The 19187-nt window shown below is 44.3% G+C and overlaps 3 protein-coding genes across 5 annotated transcripts; 1 reads left to right on the top strand and 2 right to left on the bottom strand.

The window, feature by feature from the left end:
* Nucleotides 1–490: 490 nt before the first annotated feature.
* cd164l2 (CD164 sialomucin-like 2) lies at nt 491–6370 on the bottom strand. 3 transcript variants are annotated; one of them, XM_076754820.1, is made up of 7 exons: nt 6154–6370; nt 3135–3232; nt 2650–2736; nt 2317–2409; nt 2187–2228; nt 1802–1961; nt 491–1561 (listed from the first exon to the last, which is right to left on the bottom strand). In XM_076754820.1, exons 2-7 carry the CDS (start codon nt 3211–3213, stop codon nt 1546–1548), a joined length of 477 nt encoding a protein of 158 aa, XP_076610935.1. In that variant the 5' UTR covers nt 3214–3232; nt 6154–6370; the 3' UTR covers nt 491–1545. The 3 variants fall into 3 exon arrangements, with proteins under 3 accessions (XP_076610935.1, XP_076610934.1, XP_076610933.1); XM_076754819.1 differs by having other exon boundaries at nt 3135–6370; XM_076754818.1 differs by having other exon boundaries at nt 493–1561; nt 2650–6370.
* Nucleotides 6347–10298, top strand: gpr3 (G protein-coupled receptor 3). The gene is made up of 2 exons (XM_076754817.1): nt 6347–6567; nt 7814–10298. The coding sequence occupies exon 2, from the start codon at nt 7842–7844 to the stop codon at nt 8832–8834; it is 993 nt and encodes a 330-aa protein (XP_076610932.1). The 5' UTR covers nt 6347–6567; nt 7814–7841; the 3' UTR covers nt 8835–10298.
* Nucleotides 9482–18862, bottom strand: wasf2 (WASP family member 2). Its single transcript, XM_076754815.1, has 9 exons — nt 18754–18862; nt 17291–17454; nt 16811–16945; nt 16425–16578; nt 14604–14721; nt 14337–14458; nt 13194–13349; nt 12396–12889; nt 9482–11831 (listed from the first exon to the last, which is right to left on the bottom strand). Exons 2-9 carry the CDS (start codon nt 17421–17423, stop codon nt 11674–11676), a joined length of 1470 nt encoding a protein of 489 aa, XP_076610930.1. The 5' UTR covers nt 17424–17454; nt 18754–18862; the 3' UTR covers nt 9482–11673.
* Nucleotides 18863–19187: the final 325 nt, after the last annotated feature.

Consider the following 19187-nt stretch of genomic DNA (forward strand, 5'->3'; position numbering starts at 1 on the left):
GCTTCATGTTCCTTTCTCACTGGAAATGCGTTTGTGTGTGCAGGGGGAGGGTGAATTCAGATTGTAAAAGACCTGTTTTCAGTCCAGTCCTTTGTCAGCAGTCTTGGATGACAGCCACAGTCTGCCCTGATGGGGAACTTTTTTGTGTGGGCTTATTCAAGCCTGTAGGTTCTGGCTCGGACTGCGACTAGTGCATCCAACCCGCCATCCCGCTGTTCCCCTATGGGCCTCCACCAGGGCTCTGACCCTGCTGCATGCTGGGAATCCATGCTGACACCCACATATGTTAGCATTAATAGGTGCTTCTTATCGGCAGATACTGCGAGTGTGTCTCTGCTTGTACGGGGTTACAGCCCAATCAGTTCACCCACTCTGCTGGTGAGGGCAAACGTACACTTAGCACATGCTGTGCAAATCTCTCACTGTGATTAGCTGTAACCACCTCCCCATTTACATGCATGACAGCAGACATGACACACACACACAGAAACAAGTGTTTGTCCTTAGTTTATTCAGGTTGCCAGCATTGAGCAGTTTCCTTCTAATGGCATCACAAAAAAAAAAATGAACAGGCTCACATCACACTTCTTTGAACTGTTACTAAAGGGTAAAGCTGGTATGTATGTAACATACATATGAGCACTCAAAACTGTTTATAAAAAAGACTCTATACAAGTCAAAATGACATGCAAATCAGAGGAGTGCTGCTAAAGCCACACTGGAAGTAGTCATGAAGTTTAAAGGTCTAGCACTGTTACTGTTTAGCCTTACATAGTAGATCATAAAGTGTAATTTCCTATGTTCCCAGGAGTTGTTGTGATGGCTCCTTTAGGGTCCTCAGCTAAATGCTCTAACTAACTGCAGGTTGACAAATGAAAGAAATATATAGCATAAATATTTAAATGTTTGGTCTCAATAAAACACTCGAGAGTTACACATCTCCACTTGAAACACAGAAGTATTCTTAGATGATGGACAAAATCTTGATGTTCAGGGTCTCATTTCAGTCTATTTTAAGGTTCTTGAAAAAAGAATAAAATGCCTGTTGTGACCTTGTCTGACCTTCTGTCTACATGGGATTATATCACACTTTTCCACAGCTGCACTGTACTATTTACACAGTCGAAACATTGATACAGCTAGTTGCTTGTTGTTTATAAGAAGACAAACACTCAACATGTTGCATTGGTGAAAATTTTTGGTGGGATGATCACAAGGATAAATCGCTGTAAGTGCTGAGAAAATTAGAGCTTTTTTGTTCCCCATTCGTCACATTGGATGATTACCAGCAGTCAAAATGTCTCTGAAATATGCAGACTATAGAAACACAGTGAACACATGCATATACACTCATTACACGATGCAGTGTTCTGAGAAAAATGTCCTCTTATAAACACAACCATCCCCCAGGGGTACACATGGGGACCAAACCAAAAACAAGGGCTCAGAAAAAAATAGAATAAATAAATCTCATCATCACAACTCGATGAGTCACTGCTCTGCTGTCCTCCAGCCTCGCCTGTTTGTCCTTCACACGTCTTGTCCTCACTGTGGCTGCTCTCTGTGTGAAGACAGACAGAATTTTGATATGGACAGACAGAGTTTGCGAGTAGAATCCAAATACAATCCAGAGGGATGTTAAAGGTGAATCGCATTGTATGTTGGCTGCTATTGATCAGTCCTGCCACCAGAGGATGCTGTTGCACTGACAGAACACAGTGACACAGTTACACGCACATGGTTAAACTGATGCAGTCACGCTAAATTCTCCCCTCTCTAACGCCTAAGTGTACAGACTCACATGGGGTCATAGCTGCTCTGCTCCTTGGACTTGAGGAAACGCATGGCGAAGAAGCCACCCGCCTGCACACACAGCACGAGTATGATGCCTCCAATGAAGCTGGACATGTCAAACTTGGCCTGGGAGAACTGTGGAGATGTGTCGGTGTTGCTTCCATCAACTGGAGGGAAAGAAAAGCAAGAGTTTGACTGGTCTACAGAGAAATCACATGAAAACAGGGCTGAATGGGAAAAGAAGAGAGAGTCCATTTTTTTTTCTGAGAAAGCACCGCCTGAGTGCTACTGGGGAACATTTTACTCAGCTCTTACGGGAATAATAAATGTCTGACGCACGAGAGAGAGGAGGGGGTGGAAGGGGATGCTCGAGTAGACATGATACGATTTACCTGTGTCACCTTCGCCCCGTCCCTCAGCTACAGTCTCCACAACTGAGAGATAAAACATGCAAAAGAGACAACAGTTACTGAGGCTGCAGAGAAATATCTTGTGTTCATTTTGGAGGGAACTGTTTGCTACCTGTGCACAGCTCAGACACTCTGGTCCAGCTACAGTTCATGGTGTTGTCTACCGAGCTGCCGTCATCAGTCACACACATGCCCGTGTCGTTACCTGAGACAGAAAGAGAGAGAATTTTAGTGTGTGTGCAAGTGTGTGTGTGTGTGTGTGTGTGTGTGTGTGTGTGTGTGTGTGTGTGTGTGTGTGTATCGTGTGTGTTCCCGGCATACTAAATAATTCAGTCATCTTGTACAAAACAGGGAAGCTTATGTTACAGCAGGTATGATGATTGAATTACTATCAGAGGTCAAGGGTGTGTGTGTGCATCTGTGTGTGTTTGTGTGTACACGTCACCGTATGGACAAAGCCTCCAGACACAGCCTGTCAGGTTGAGCATGGAGTATCCAACGCACAGGTCACATGACTCGGCTTGAGAACAATCTGCAGGGAGGGACAAAACTGGCAGTCTATTGGAAGTGTCACTCAAAAGCAACTGATTGGCCGATGAGCAATTATCTTCCCACAGAAACATTTTAATAGCTCAATTATTGTAGAATCTGGACAACGTCAGAGTCGGCAAAAGTGAGTGGGCAACATGCAAGAGTAATGCCAAAGAAGAGACAGCAGATTGTCAGTCATCTCTCACAGTTTTTCCTTATTGTCAGCTTGTAGGAAATACTGGAGGACAAGCCATCATCACAAGTAATAAGAGGAGAGGTGTTATCAAGGAAAGGCTCTCGAAAGAGGTCAGATTGTACTGGATACAAGGAAGCATCAGATGCCAGTGAGATGGCCAAACAGTAAGAAAACAAATGTAAGAGATGAGGATGGACCCATACCTGACTGTGAATACACGGAGGGCACCACAGCAAGAAGCAGCAGTGTGGAGCAGAGGACCTTCAATGCCACCTGCTGCATCCTGACAGCCACCGAGCACCTGCAACGGACAGCTGGAAACTTTGGTGCTTGGAGAAGAATTAGTGCGAACAAAAAGCTTTCAAATAAAAATAAGTCCTCAAAGGGAGATCCAATAGTCGCAAATAGAGATATGGCTCCCGGTTAGGACAAAGAGGCAAAGACAGGAGACACAGAGATCTGTGTAACATGAGCAACACCCAAACTTGGTTTCCTGGCAACCAGCTGGTTCACCTCAACCCTCCTGAAATACACACCAGTTTGGACAGAGTGACACCTGTTTAGTTCAGCCGGCAATGCACGCACACACACCTGCATTCACACATATGTCCTTACAAACACCATAGACAACAATACTAACGAGTGGAATAACAAGTGCACATGGTCCCACATCAAATAACCCTTGAAGCTCTCATTATTTTGAACTTCCTGTCACACTGTTCAAATCTTCAAACAAGGTGTATGTTTTGGGATGGTGGGTCCCAACCTGGAGGTCCGGACCCCTAAAGTGGTCCCAAGATGAATCTGAGGGTTCACAGAAAACAAAACTGACAAAGAGTCTCTGTGCTAAATGCCAACATAGGCATACTAAATGCTCACAGTAACAATGCTAACATGCTAATTTACAACAGGTGTATGCTTACATGTTCACCATCTTAGTTTAGGGTTAGCATGCTAACATTTGGTAATTAGCAGTCATTAGGTCTGCAGGTAATTGGTCTTCAACTAAACTATAGGACAAATAAAAGTTGTGACTTGATGGTGTTGAAGGAGAAATTATGGAAAATCTTTCACAATTTATCCTTTGGGCATCATGAATGTCTGACCCAACAGTATATTTAGAGTGTCTGACAGCTCTAAATGTCCTGTGAACACACACTGACGTTGGAGTGGGAAGTAGAGGTGATCAGAACCTATGTGATTACGTACAGTAGACAGTCTGTACATCAGCAGTCTATTATCACCTCCAATGTGTCAGTGACAGTAATGAGGTGCTGCCTCATCACTTGCCAGTCTCCTCAAACTCGATCGATTTGCCTGTGACAAACAACTCAAGGAGGAGTTTAGAGTCCATATATAAAGCAAGATACTAAATAAATCCTGCAATATTTTCTACTTTGTGTTGCGCAAGCACAGATGAGATAAGAACAAAACTGAAAGATTACAAATTTAATCAAGTCTGAGACACATTCAGCTATCAGCACATAATATGCCCCATCTGTGCACTAGACAGACGGTCTGAACAAGGCAATTACCGATACTGATTGATCACTTTGTGGCGTGGTGGAAATGGTGAAAATATTGGAAATAAAGCAACAATTAAATGGGGCTCAGAATGCCTTTGGCTGCTTGGAAAAAGCTCCATAACTCTCAGGCATACCCCTGTACACCAGTATGCAAAAGCACTAGCACGAGCTGTACAAGTGCTCTGACCTTCAGAGTGTTGCTTTGTGATGTAGATGCACTGAGTCATACAGTAGCGCAGGGCCAAGCCCTCAAAATCAGGTGCATTGAGTCCAGAATCACGACACACACTTCTCAGCTTTAAGCAGCGAGATCTACCATCACCTCCTCCACACACACCGACGTGGCTCATGTACTCCCACATGTCAAATGCTCCCTCACACGCTGCCTGGGTGTATCTTTGCAGCCCTGCAAGATGGCTGCTTTATGTGTCAGCATGCCAGAGAAACACAAAGGGATATTCCGAATTCCTGTCGAACACGATTCCCTCCTCCACTGATGCTCCCACTGCTGGCAGAAATCAATACACCACTGACAAATAAGCGAGCAATGCTGCAATTTACAGCCCACAGCGACGAGACGACTTTATAGTATTAGTACAAATTCACATATGTGACATAACCGAATAAAAGCACGGTGTTGCAAGGAAATCAAAGTCGGAATACATCACAATAGACAATGTTTCAGATGGGAGAAACAACCTAGATACACTACACAAATAATATTATAGTCTTCCTTCAGTTTAGTTTCTCTGTGAGTTTTGTAAAATCTAACCTCCTAAAACATGTGATTTACATGTAATGGTTCTGTAGTGGTATCATGGGATGTTGACAAAATAGAGCTTGATGTGAGAAAGAAAAACATCTGTAACTTTAAAGGTGACACTTCGGATCTTCTGGGTGACGTAGGAGGGGAAGCGTGTCCTAATATGGCTTGAGCAGGATGAGAACCCCCCCCCCTCCCCTCCCCTGCATTGATATGCGCGACCACGTAGACAACTGTTCAGCCCATCCTGCAGCACCCACGCTCACTATCAAACTGGGGAAGCCATGAATTCCCTGCTGCTGTTGTGATACTGTGGCCTGTGTGTCTGTGACAGGTTGCTTAACTCAAAGGACGAATCAATACATTAGATAACAAGCAAAATAAATGGCCTTCCCGCTTCTGTGTGATTACAGGAAACCCCTCGCCATGCACAGCAAAATGTCTTTGTGTGTGTGTATTGTTTGCTTGCAGACATATGTAAGATTTGCAAATGATTTTAGGGCTATAAGATCAGATGTGTGAATCTCATTATGTACAACTCAGATAAACTCCCTATGCACTAATACCAACATAATATTAATACTACTACTAATAGCAATAATAATAACAAAGAAGCATCATCATTGTTATTATTATTGTCGTTATCATTATTATTATTATTGGTGTATGGAAAGGGCCAATTATGTCACAAAAATGGATGGTAGAGGACATTTTTTTCACTGGAAGAGTCTGTTTCACAGAGATTATTGGTGCTCTGCAGGACACCTCCCCATGAGTCATCCTGATGCTTCAGCACCGTGGACAGCGCCATCTCAAAACAATGTCCTCTCATTCAACCAGGCCCCTGGGTCTTATTCACAAAAGTAAGTGTGTGTGTGTGTGTGTGTGTGTGTGTGTGTGTGTGTGTGTGTGTGGAAGGGGGTTATTATTTACCAGAAATGAGAGCAGGAGTGAACCGCAGTGGGAGGGGCAACAGAGATGCCGCATTTTTCTGAATGAAATTACTCCATACACACCCCCCTTTCCCTACTCTCCCCGCATCCTCAATGCCGACACCTCATTGGTCGATCCTCCCAGTCAGTGACGTCAGGCAGGCTCTCTTGTGGATGAGTCCGCGCGGACGAGCGTCCATTCTGCCTCCCTTAAGCGCTCAGAGGAGATTGAAGAAGAGGAGATGCAAGCGAGTGAGAGTTTGGAGCAACTTTGATGAAGACAGGAGCACGGAGCGCTGTGGTACGAACCGTAGTTCAACTGGCAGCGGACGAGCAGCGGACACAATCACCCGACCTCCGTTACCTGGATCTTAAAAGAGAGGAGAACAAATCAGTTTGACTCTTCGTTAATACGGTAAGATGAATGCTCCATCATATGCATAGACGTGTGTGTCTGTGTGTGCGAGGCGTGCTGTTCATGTGTGCGTGTGTCAGGGGCATCCTCCGTGGTGCAATGAACCTGCAATTGTATCATAAAAGAGGGACCTCCGCACCAGGAGGTGGGATAGACCTCTTCACTCTGAAACGTGACAGCGGGGAGGATGAAAGACTCCCAGTGCCTCCAGCAGCCCTACTCCTGTACGAGTGAAGGAAGAAGACTCTTAAAATAGCATTCGTGCATTACAGTTGAGATGAGCTATTTGAATTGGGCGTGCAGTACATGTCGACATGTACTAAAGAACAAACAGATAACATACCGGAGCGCGCAGCATCTTAACCTCGTCACTGGCGAATTCCTGAAATAGCACAACTGTGGCCGAATACACAGCACAGGGTTTCTTACTCAGGACACCGCATGTGCGATCTGTCCGAGGTTTACACAGCGTGCTGTCCCTGCAGCTGAACATCATGTTTGGACATTAACAAGAGGGAAACCTCAGACTGGACAGATTTAAGCAGCCACGCCACAAACGATACGAAAGATGTTTGGAAGCTCCTGAAACGTGTGCAGGATAAAACCAAAGAGGAGGACAGCGAAAGCCAATGAAAGCCCGGATTTAGAGTGACGTGTTATAGAGCTATATTAATTGTAGTTTAATCAATGGTAGCCTAATCATACATTCGTGTTGCGGTAAGTCAGTCCATCACGTTGCATGAAGGCTACATAATGACTGACTAGGATTTGCGTGACTTCCCGCAAGACTACAGATGCTGACGTCACAGACAGTCCAGGAGCCTGCAAGATTATTACATAATAGTTTTATATAGCCCATAGATTTTGTTCACATTTCTTAAATTGCCACTATTGCACTGTGAAGGCTTGTGTTTTTTTTTTTTAAAGATAATCTCAGGGCAAGAGGGGTTTGGACTACAAATTAATTATTCTGCAAATACAAATCCATCCTAATACCAACAAAATACATCTATTTTGAATATTATTGATTAATATTTTTCTAATAAAAACAATATAGGACAAATTATCATACAAACCATAGGAAGAAGTGCATGCAAGACTATAACAACTCTCTTCCTCCACATCCGGCCTCCAGCAGCTCCACAAAGCTGAAACCACAGCTGGTCAATCAAAGGCTGTTTAACGGGCAGGCGGAGATGCTAATGACCCATTAGAGCTAATGTTTCTCCTTTTTTCTCTCTCTTAGGTTGTGTTTGTGTGACTGCTGATTGGCCATGATCCTGAACGCTTCTGACCTGGGCTGGGACGAGTCCTCAGGTGCAGACCCCTTCTTCACCTTGGACCAACTGGAAAGCTCACCTCCGTATGAAGTCCCGCCCCTCACAGTGTGGGGAGTTGCCCTGTGTGTTTCAGGAACTCTCATTGCCACTGAAAATGCAATAGTTGTCACTACCATATTGGCCACACCGTCCCTTCGTGCCCCTGTTTTCCTGCTGCTGGCGAGCCTCGGATTGGCCGATCTCCTAGCAGGTGTCGCTTTGGTCCTGCACTTTCTTTTCCTGTTCTGCATGGAGCCCAGTGATTGGTCAGAGTTGCTGACCTCCGGACTGCTGGTGACATCACTGACTGCCTCACTCTGTAGCCTGATGGGTGTTGCTTTGGACCGATACCTGTCTTTAAGCCACGCCCTCACCTATGGTTCAAGCCAATCACGTCGCAGAGCAGCCGTCCTCCTGCTGCTGGTCTGGTTGGGTGCATGCATCATCGGGGCGGGACCTGCAATGGGATGGCACTGCCTCGGGGAGCCAAACTCCTGTTCTGTAGCACGACCTCTGACCCGGACATACCTATCGCTGCTGTGTGGTGGCTTCCTGGTGGTTGTCATGGTAACCCTGCAATTGTATGCTGGGATCTGCCGTGTGGCAAGGCGGCATGCCCACGCCATCGCTACCCAGAGGCACTTTCTCCCTGCCAACCAATCATATGCAAGCAAACACAGCAGTGGGAGGGGCTTCTCTCGGTTGATCCTGGTGCTCAGTGTGTTTGTGGGCTGCTGGATGCCTTTCTCCCTCTGGGGGCTGCTGGGAGACGCGTCCAGCCCTCCTCTGTACACCTATGCCACCTTGGTGCCGGCGGCGGGCAGCTCGCTGCTGAACCCGATTCTCTACAGTCTGAGAAACAAAGACATTCGGAAGGTGCTGGTCCAGGCTTGCTGCCCACACAGATACACACAAAACACGCACATACACTACCCCGTCGACGTGTAGACTGCCAAACTTCACCGGACTCAAGCCACCACACAATCTATGCCAGACATATCACTGTTTATGGGCCAAGATACACACATAGCTGCACTGACTGTCATCCAAATCCAGAACATCAAGTGTCTCTCTCTCTCTCTCTCTCATACACACACACACACACACACACACACACACACACACACTCCCACACATGCAAGCAGCACTTCTCTAATAGATGAAGTCCTTCTGTGAATCAGAATGTACTGCACTGTCCTGGTAGACAGCCATCTTGGGACTAAAGACTTCACATCATGTACTGTACGTACTTTGTGCCTCATCCTCAAAAAAACAGTAGATCCACTGGATCTGCAAACTGACACAATCACAGGGATGCTCTGTATATCCCTAGTCATAAACGGTGGATTTAATGACCCTTGGCACTTTAAGATGAGAGGAAGGGATGGGTTGTAAACGCAAACCTATCACAGTGTAACTACATGTGTGATCCAAAGCCCAATTTTATTTACTTGAATGTCCAACACAATGTTGTAGATCTTTGAGATTCTATTTGCACATGCTGTTAAAGGCACTTTGAAAGGTATTGACTGTATGTTCGTGTTGCACAGCCTTTTTGAAATGAATGTTTTATACTGATGAATAATAAATATGCTTTTTTTTCTACTGGGTGATGTCAGCACTCTTCTCTTCACCGCTGCGGAGGCTTTTAGTGCGTTTGTCTCTCTCAATCTCTCACTCTTTAACTACATTAGGAACAGACTGCTGCTCTCTATTCCAGTATCCTAAATTATTTGGTGGCTAAAGAAATCATCAGTTTATTACCATCACTCTGCACACACTGCGTCCTTTTAAAACCTGCAAAGCAGCCTTGGTTTGAGGACATAGTGATTATGCAAGAGGTTTTTCTCTCCTCCTACTCATTTTTGGAACTTTTATCCAGTCAATTCATTTTCACACTCCCTACAGTCAGCACCGGGCACCGTGAAGAAGTCTCCAGCACTGACACAAAGAGGATGAGTCATGGATAAAGCATGAGGAGTCTTATGCCAAGGCTTAACATTCTTGAGAAGTTGTTATTCAACACATCGCATCATACACACTATTCACTCTCACCGAAAATACACTGCAACAATCACTGTAATTCATTCTATCTTTATTGAAATAACTAGAATCATTTGGGAAAATTAAGGCAGAGGAAGCAGAACTTTGGCTAAGCATGCTGTGTGATTGTGCTTTAACACAAAATAAAAGGCACTTGAAAAATATGGAAAACATCAGTCCGTTTTCCGTTTGACTCATCAATGGCAGCTGTTAAGATTTCTGGAAGACGCTGATCTGTGACCAGTGTGGATAACCAAAATAAACCTGCGCTGACACTGAAATGCAGTATAAAAAAGGCACCTATCAGGCAGCAGGATAAGGCAAAAGGCTTCCTGATTGTGATTAAAGCATCACAGCCGAGTTCATCCTAAGAAAAAAGAAAGAAAAAAAAAAAAAAACTGCAGGAGGAAAAAGGCGGCAGAGCCGAAACCCAGTACAAAATGAATCATGATAATCGTGTTAAATGGCTGCATACGCTCACTTTGGTGATCTCATACTTCCCCTTACACGCTGAATAACCCATTCACAAATTTGTTTATAAAACTACAACCATGTCTTGTCCGCAAGTCAATTGTTCCCATGACAACCACAAAAGTGAGGAAAGGAAAAGTGATAAAAAACCGTGCTTCAAAGGGCCACAAAGGGATCGCGTTAATAGTCTTAGATAATGATTCAATATGTATTATAAACTTTACATCTCTATCATATAATCTATGAATGAGTAAGAATGTTTTGACATCAACAACTTTAGTCTTTCCACTAAGTACATACAAATACTGTGTATGGAAGAGATTGCGTGCTTGTGTGTTTGTACTGTCTATTACCTTTCGCCATAATATATTAAAGCAGATAAAATCATTTAGCCGGCAGCAAAGGGCATCTGATTCGAACAAACCAGAAGATAAAGACAGAGGTGATGTGTTTCCGCACGGACTCAGCAGAGAGACGTGCGTCACACACACACACACACACAACACTCTCACATCCATAACAACACTGTGTCATCCAGTGAAAGCAGTCACAGATTGGGACACAACCAGGCACTCATACTCTTACGCATTGATTCCACCAGGCACGGCTCTATGAAGTTGCGACACAGTTTTGTTCCATCGTCTGCTTGGCTTCATACCATCGACCAGAGTACTTCAGAAACAGAACATTTTGCCTGCCTGCTTTTGTTGTCTGCTTTTAGGATCAGGACTCTGTACAGGGGGTTTTATTTTGAAAATTGACCGGAAGCTCGATGGCGTTCCTGTGTCTGACTTCTAGCCCGGCTTGTTCTGCTCTGAGCATCTTGATGCAGCTTCTGTCAAAGATAGACTGGGTAAATATTTTAGGCGGAGCAGAGTGGAGAGCCGCGTCTGGGACACAAAATGTGCTACGGCTTCTCTGTTGGAACCACAAACATTGCCTAGAATGGCTGTGATCAGCTCTGGGGGCCACGGCGCAGCCTGAATGTGACGTAGTCATGCCTGGTGGAATCAAGCTGTTAACTTAATCTTTGGACTTTTGCACCTCTTATCTGAATAATTTTGGGTAAACAGACATAAATTGGTTGAGGAATGTGATTCATAATAGGCCACTTGTGCATAATACATACACACACACTTAAAATCTAACAGACACACAGAACATGGACCCCTGCATCACTGGTACTTAAGAAGGTAACCTGAATGGAAATACACTGATGTTTTCAGCTGAGTAAAGATACAGAGGTGGTAGTGAAGGTGAAAAGGGATGGCGATCAATCGGACCACTCGTCATCATCAAACTCTGAAGAGTCATCCTCGCTATCGCTGCACTCTACAGCGATACGACGGGACAGGATGGCAGCCACGTCATTGCCAAAGTGATCCCTCTTCTCCTGCTCGCGCTGAGCCTCCACCTTACGCAGGTTGAATCCTAAAAGGGAGTTCGTGAGACAGTTACAGTGAGTGTGTGTGTGTGTCCCTGAAAATGCTTTGCAAGCAGCGTTCTATCATTTTAGTCACAGACACACTGTGATATATCAATATACGAGGTGTTTTAAGCAATGCAGTCTGTTCATTTAGAGGTCTTCTAATCGTTGTTTGCTGAGCTACATTTTGTGGAAATCAGGAAGCTATCAGATGGGTGATCTTTCCTCTACGTCCTGCTTTTATCCTCAATGCATGTATGCCACTTTGAGGAATAATGGCATGCAATAAAAGGGACAGGACAGGATTTAAAATATTTTTAAAACTCCACTTTGCAAATGTTTTATAAGAAAGGAAAAGCACTGAACACATTTGTTTGGACTCAAGGACGTGCATAATGTTTTATGGCAGTACAAAATTCAAATACTCAAACTGCAAGTACCTGAGAAATTAACTTAAGTGTATATAGATTGCTGTTAAGAGTATTTCATTTGTTTCACTAGTTTCAATTTCGTAATCAGCCAATCAGCAGTGAGGGCTGTAAATTTTACATTGATCTGTGTCCTGTTACCTTGTCGGATGGCCTGCAGCAGGTCGCTGCGAGCGTCACCAGCGGGCTCTGGCTGAGGTTTGGGAGCAGAGCTGGGTGCCCCTCCACCACCAGAGGGAGGAGGGGGAGCAGGGTTGTCAAAGGATGAGGGAGGAGGACCAGGGGGAGGGGGAGGAGGAGGAGGAGGAGGTGGACCACCACTTGCAGGCATAGGTGGTGGAGGAGGAGGAGAACCAGCAGACATAGTGGGTGGAGGAGGGGGAGCAGGTGGGGAGGGATAGGCGGCAGGAGAGGAGGTGAGCGGAGGGGGAGAGGGTGGGGTCTCGAAGCCAGGTGGAGGTGGGGGAACCCCAAACCCAGAGGGTGGAGGAGGGGGGGGAGGTGCGGGGGGAGGGGCAAGGTTGGGGCGAGAGTTGGGCGGAGGAGAGGCCATGGGGGGAGCAGGAGGTGGATGGTTTGGACTCAGCACGCTGACACGCTTCTGGGCTGGTGCTCCGTACTGTCCATCATTATACCTGCGTGTGACAGAGTGGAAGTTAGCGATGAGGAGAAGATAAATAACAAAATCAATCCTTCATTTGCCTCCAGCAACCTTCAATTTCTTTGCAGCGGCAATCTCAGCAGCTCATGGTCATTAAAGGCTGAAAGTGAACATCAGGTTTATCATCTATTCTGGTCCTGCTCAACCCTGTAATCTGGAGAGGCTGCGTTTAGGATTGCAGTGCAGCTGTGCAGTGCATGTGTAGTCGTACATTCAGCACATGCTGGCAGGGGCGGCAGCGCGGCAGTGTGTGTGCTTAAATGTAAGACGCTACTTACGCCATGTCTGGAGGTGGAGGAGGCAGGAAGTCATCGCAAGGCTGAGGGAGAGGGGAACCGGGGTCATAAGCATAGGAGCCGGTACTCTGCTCAAGGCCTTCAGAATTGAAGCCATCTCCAGATCCAATACTGCCATTCAGACCCTCAGAAGAATTCCTTCAAACAAATTAAAAACATCTGCATCAGCACAAAAATACAGCATTTCATCTCTATTCTCTAAAACCTGGACATGTAAATGACAAATGACAAAGAGCATCTACAGATCTAAATAGCAGCTGTGAGTCATGTACTGTAATTTAGGAGAAATGACCCTGAAAAGATTTAAGAGGAAGTATCACAAATGCATTTAAAGCAGCAGACACAAATAGTGACATCGACACAGGCGGTGACTGGTTCACACAGCTATTAAAATAACACTGAGTGCAGACACTGACACAGCAGTAAGAGACTGTCCTTCAGCTTAACAGCTTGACAGGGAAACTGAATGTTTCTTTCCTTATCTGTCCTGGCTCTTAGTTGAGTTAGAAAACAAGCCGGCAAATAAAAGGGTAAATCACTTTTAAAAAAGATTGAGCATCGCAGCTAATACAGCTGCTGGAATGGGTCTGCTCATCAAAGGATGGCTTCTTACTTTACTTTACTTTAGTTGCTTTTTATTGTATTGTTTTTTAATTATCTAATCAAAAAGAGTCAGTTTAATGCATCAAAGATTTTTAGATACTAATCTTTTTACATGTATAAGCACATTTTAGATGCTTACTGTGATCATTAAAGATCATATGTAAAAATATAAAAACAACCCCAAGGCTTGATGTGACTCACACATTTGTTTACCTTAATTTTGCAATGACAGCCGGCGCTACACCCAACCCCCTGAGCACATTTCAGACAGGACATACCACCCATATCACTGTGTACAGATTAGCTGATAAGATGGGGGAGACTTCACTGTATGAGTGCCAATTCCATACTATTACTGTTAACTGGAGAAAGAAATAACGAATTCATCAGCTCATTTTTTACTAATCGCTGGAATGCACTCAAAAGCCTCCTGGGCCTGTGGATGACCACGACTCTGCACCAGTGCACACTCCATCAACCCACAGACACTTTCATCACACTTCACTCAATCTCTCAACTTACATCAAATCATTCTTTGGCACCACGAACTCCTCCCCCATCTTACGGCGTTCCCATTCCTCCTTCCTGGTCTTGATCTTTCTAGGATTGAGGGTCCGTTGGTTCAGATGGTCTTTCTTCTCCTTCTGCTCCGACAGGAGAGAGAGAAAAGGAGTCACGGAGAGTTGGAGAAATGCTTTCACTTGATGTCGCCAATATTGTGCATTTGTTTCAACTCAGTGACTGTCATGTTATTCGTTCACTGTGTATGAGCATGTTCATGCGTCTCACTCTGTGCTTGCGTTTCTCCTTCATGATGTCCTTGGTGTCCTGCAGCATCTTCTCCTTCCACAGGTCAAAGAAGTAGGAGGGATCAGTGTAAAACTTGAGAGCCTCCCTTCCATCGTCCCTGTAGAGAACCATTTAAAAACATTAGAATTACACTTAGGTATTGGTTATTCTTATTGGTTCAGTTCGTCTGTCTCTCAGCAGGATTAGGGAAATGCTCCAGGCCCGATTTTCGTGAAACTTGATGTAAGGGTGCAGCATGGGCCAAGAAAGATCCATTACATTTTAGAGTGGATCTGAATCACAGGGCAGACACACAAATTCTTTTTCACTTCCATTAATAGGGGATTTGGCCCTGGAGAATAAATGCCATACATTGTAAAATCCAGTAGATGGTAGTGAAGTTCAACTGTAACAAAACATATGTCCAATTATGGAAATATGACTTCACATCAAAATCCACATTCAGTGGTGCCAGTAATCCTCTGAGGTAGCCTACATGTGTACCTGCTCAAACCTTATACAGGAAGAAATCGTCATGGAGCGCTCGAGGACAGTGGTTTGGTTTCATGGGAGAACCGTAACCGTAACATTGACACCATTATAACAACACTGGAAATGTAAATACACACATACCATGCAATTACTCATTCTCTCACATCCAAAAGTGAATTGTCTGTCATGATCTCCCCAAGGGATATGAAGGAAAAATGTAAAACTTTGCGCTCAACGAGAGCAAGCAATAATACTGACTGTCAACTTTGTGCTTGTCCACTTCAATCACACATCAATCAGATCTACTCTCTCCTAGTTTCAAGTTGACAGGAGTGTCATTTATCAGGCGACATTACAGCCAATGTTAAGAAACAAAACAGAAAAGTGTCCAGTGCGAGTCATGGCCTTGACAGCGGTCTGCGCTCTCAGAGTGCCCTTCCAGTGTTGTGTTGAAGTAACATTAAGTGTCTGCTGACAGATCTTTATCTGCCTTATGTGTCAACATATTAATGAACCATAAAACTTCCCTTTTCTAGAGACAGGCTATTTTCTTTCGCCACATTCTCACTAGTACACAAAAATTGCACAAATGTACCAAATTTATAAAGATGTGTTATGATCCACTTAATAGCAATTTCACATTCAAACCAGCTCAGAGCGACTCTTAATAATAAAATTGTACAAGCTTATTCTCTCACTCTGTTTACCATCGCTGCCACTGTGTTCTGGTTTCTGATTAATCATACTTTCGGTGACACGTCATGCCTTGTGTAATATTAATATTCAAGATCTCACTGACATGTGTCAACTGGGGTGTGACACATATGGCTGTTTTCAGCAGAGCAATTTACACTGAATATAAATGATCCAGTTTGTTTTGCCATTAAGTGTGTCTGAGTTCAACATGGTTTGTCATTAGCTTTGCTTTTTAGAGTACTGCATCAGCATGTTGACTCTAAAGGATGTCACAAAGGTGGGCTTCATGTCTTCTGAGCAACAGGATAAACATTCCGGCAAATTTTATATTTTTGTGTCATTTAACACCATAAAAATTGAATTTCAAAGTTTTTCCAGCTTATGTTGGGGACTGGACCTCATTAAGACAAACACAGTCATTATTTGAGACCCCCTCCTTGATGAGGTTTGAAAGAATATGCATCAGAGAGGTGGGTTTAAATAACGTATAGTCACGATGACAAAAATATGCACGTGTGCCTTTCCATGTGTGCACATATGCATGCACGTGCTCTCTTATTATTCCTCGCATGTTATAATCTAGTGAATGAATATGAGCCATGGACATGTGTCTGTGTGTCTGCCGAGCCCTACCTGTACTGGCTGAGCTGGTTGAGCGGCGGGGGCGGACTACAGGTCACGTAGGTCTCCTGTACAGGCACAGGCAGGGACGGCCTGGTGAACAGCTGCTGGTCCTGGGTCAGACTGCTACGGAAGGCCTTACGGGTGGTGATGGCCTGCAGAGAGACTGAGAGAGAAACAGACAGATGAGACAGATGTGAGTTATTAAATATTTATTGTGCTCAAGGGAAGGAGGTGGTTTTATTGGGAAGGTAATTTCAATTTTCAATGTTAATTGGAGTCAGCGTGAAAGTGGTTAAAAAATTTAAATGGTAAATTTGATGTTATATTTCACCATATTCAAACTAATAAACTACTTTCATAACTAGTAATAGTAACAGTAACATCAGAGTGCTCACCCTCCTCTTCTTTGGGGTCCAGCTGGGTGACTTTAACCTGCAGACGATCCACTCTTTCTCCCAGAGTATTGACTCTGATTGCAAATGCTCCAGCCTGGACAAAAAGCTCCCCAAACACATCCTCCGCATATTTACCTATAAACAGAAGTTTATGATTTAATAACAACAACAACAACACTAAAAATAAACCTTATTTGTATCACTACGAGTCTTACAACAAAGAAATCACATGCACTAAAAAACATAATCACTAATGTAAAATAAGGTGGAGAATAAAGCCTGCATGATAATAATACAAAACATTTAAAATAATAGCAAATATGAATTGAACTGTACACAAGGTGAACACAACTACATTAAAACAGAACACTGTTTGAACATGTGCAAACACACGTCATACATTTGCCACATGTAATTGACTATTCCCACTGTATCTTAATGACAGACATAACGACACTCAAACACACAGCAAACACTCACTGAGGCTGCCGAGCTGGCGGATGATGTTGGCCAGGCTGATATTGGTGACACATTCCAGCTCGCTGCGGATGTTGGACGGGATGGTTTGACGACACAGGTGCCGCGGCTCTATGTTCCTCGTAACCAGAGGCATGGTGGAGTGTTGTGGGTCGGGCGGCCCAACCCTGAAAGGGGAAGAGGAGGTGGATCATTTGCGCCAAATACATAGAAACAAAAACAGGACTGAAAGACAAGAGATACATTAGCATGTATCACATACAGCTGTGATACTAATAAACTAGAGTACAATTAGGCAAGTGGCATAATATTAGTGAACAACCATTTTGATATTGGACTGATCATTTTAGGTAATTTGTCTCACAAAAAAAGCCAGACAACGACACGCCCCAGCTTCTCAAATGTGAGGAACTGCTGCTTCTTCCATTTTATATCACTGTAAAATGAATCTCTTCGGATTTTGTTTGTTTGGACAAAACAAGAAATTTCAAAAGCATCACTTGGGGTTCAGGGAAATTATGATGGACATTTCTTTACTGCTTTATGACTTTTGTAGTTACTTCCATAGCTAAATAAGTCACATGCTGATGTGACACCCAGACACTGTGTATAAATAAAACTGGGACAGAGCTAAAGCAGAAGCAAAACTAAAGCTTTGCTCCACTCAGCAAACCTCCAGCATCCACCCGGTTGATGTGAAACCAGAAAATTCAACATAGCACGAGAGAAAAATAAAGATTTCTGCACCATTATGCTCACTGCAGTGTAAATATTTTGATAGCAAAGCAGTAGCTCCACAGTGCCATATGGAATGTGTTCAGAAAACGACAACTCCCATGAGGCTCAGAGGCTTGCAGTGGCTGCAGACTCTCCCTGCTACCAACACAGTGCAGGCGGGCAGAAGTTAGCCGGCTGTAAATACACCCTGCAGTGCTTCCTATTCCCCTGCTCGGTTGCCTAATTACAAGTTTTTCATGTTAACGTTGGGGCTTCAGAGAATGGTGAGGTCATGACACAGCTGCTTTCAAGCGTCCGCTCTTTTCCTCGGGTTGGCAGACACATTCTCCATGAGTATTTTCAGTCGGGCGTTACTATAAGTCTGTCAGGTTGATCAGTTTCCTCACAGAAGGCGAACTTGTTAAAGTTGTGTCCCGCTGAAAATACTGGGGCCCCGCAGTGTGTCAAATTCACAAACTGGAAGTATGAATGTTTTACTAATTGGTTCAACGTACCGCATAGATTCTGAACTTTGTTTTACGGAGAAATAACAACAAGAGAAGAAATCATTCGGAAGCGTTAGACTTTAACGCCCACAACATTAGCTAAAATGTAATTTGGGTTCTCGGCCTTGTCAGAGCAGGAAGTAAGTTGTAGGCGCAGCTTATCACGAAGGAACAGCCAAACAAAAGCATGTTTACATCCTTCACGCTGTGAAAACAAAACCCATTTAAACATACTTTACTTACCGTCAAGATTTGCAACTGTAGACTCTCCCTCTATACAGTCCGGTTGTTGTCCTGTCTCAAGATTTCCACAAGAGATGTTGAGCGGTACAGTATACGGACGAGTTACACAGACCACGGAAGTCCCGGGATTGTGAACTTCTGATTGGTCGAGTGAGCGAGCTCCTCGGAGCTGATTGGCTACTGTGCCTGTCGCCCGTTTTTGCTGAGAGCAGGATGTGGAAATTTCAACGTAAAGAGCGCAACTCCACCCTGTCTAGTGGCAAACATCTGTCCGCAATTTGCGTAACAGAGGGTGGAGGCAGAAGCACATTCCAACGTGCGCTCCAGCGAGTTGGAACGCGTCCGAGGAATGACTGGCATCGGTCTTTATGAATAAGAGCCCACTGTGGAGAAAAGCACTTATGAGGATGTATAACTGTCCTGCGAGCCTCGCC

This window comes from Chaetodon auriga, chromosome 17, assembly GCF_051107435.1.
Source record: "Chaetodon auriga isolate fChaAug3 chromosome 17, fChaAug3.hap1, whole genome shotgun sequence".
NCBI lineage: Eukaryota > Metazoa > Chordata > Actinopteri > Chaetodontiformes > Chaetodontidae > Chaetodon > Chaetodon auriga.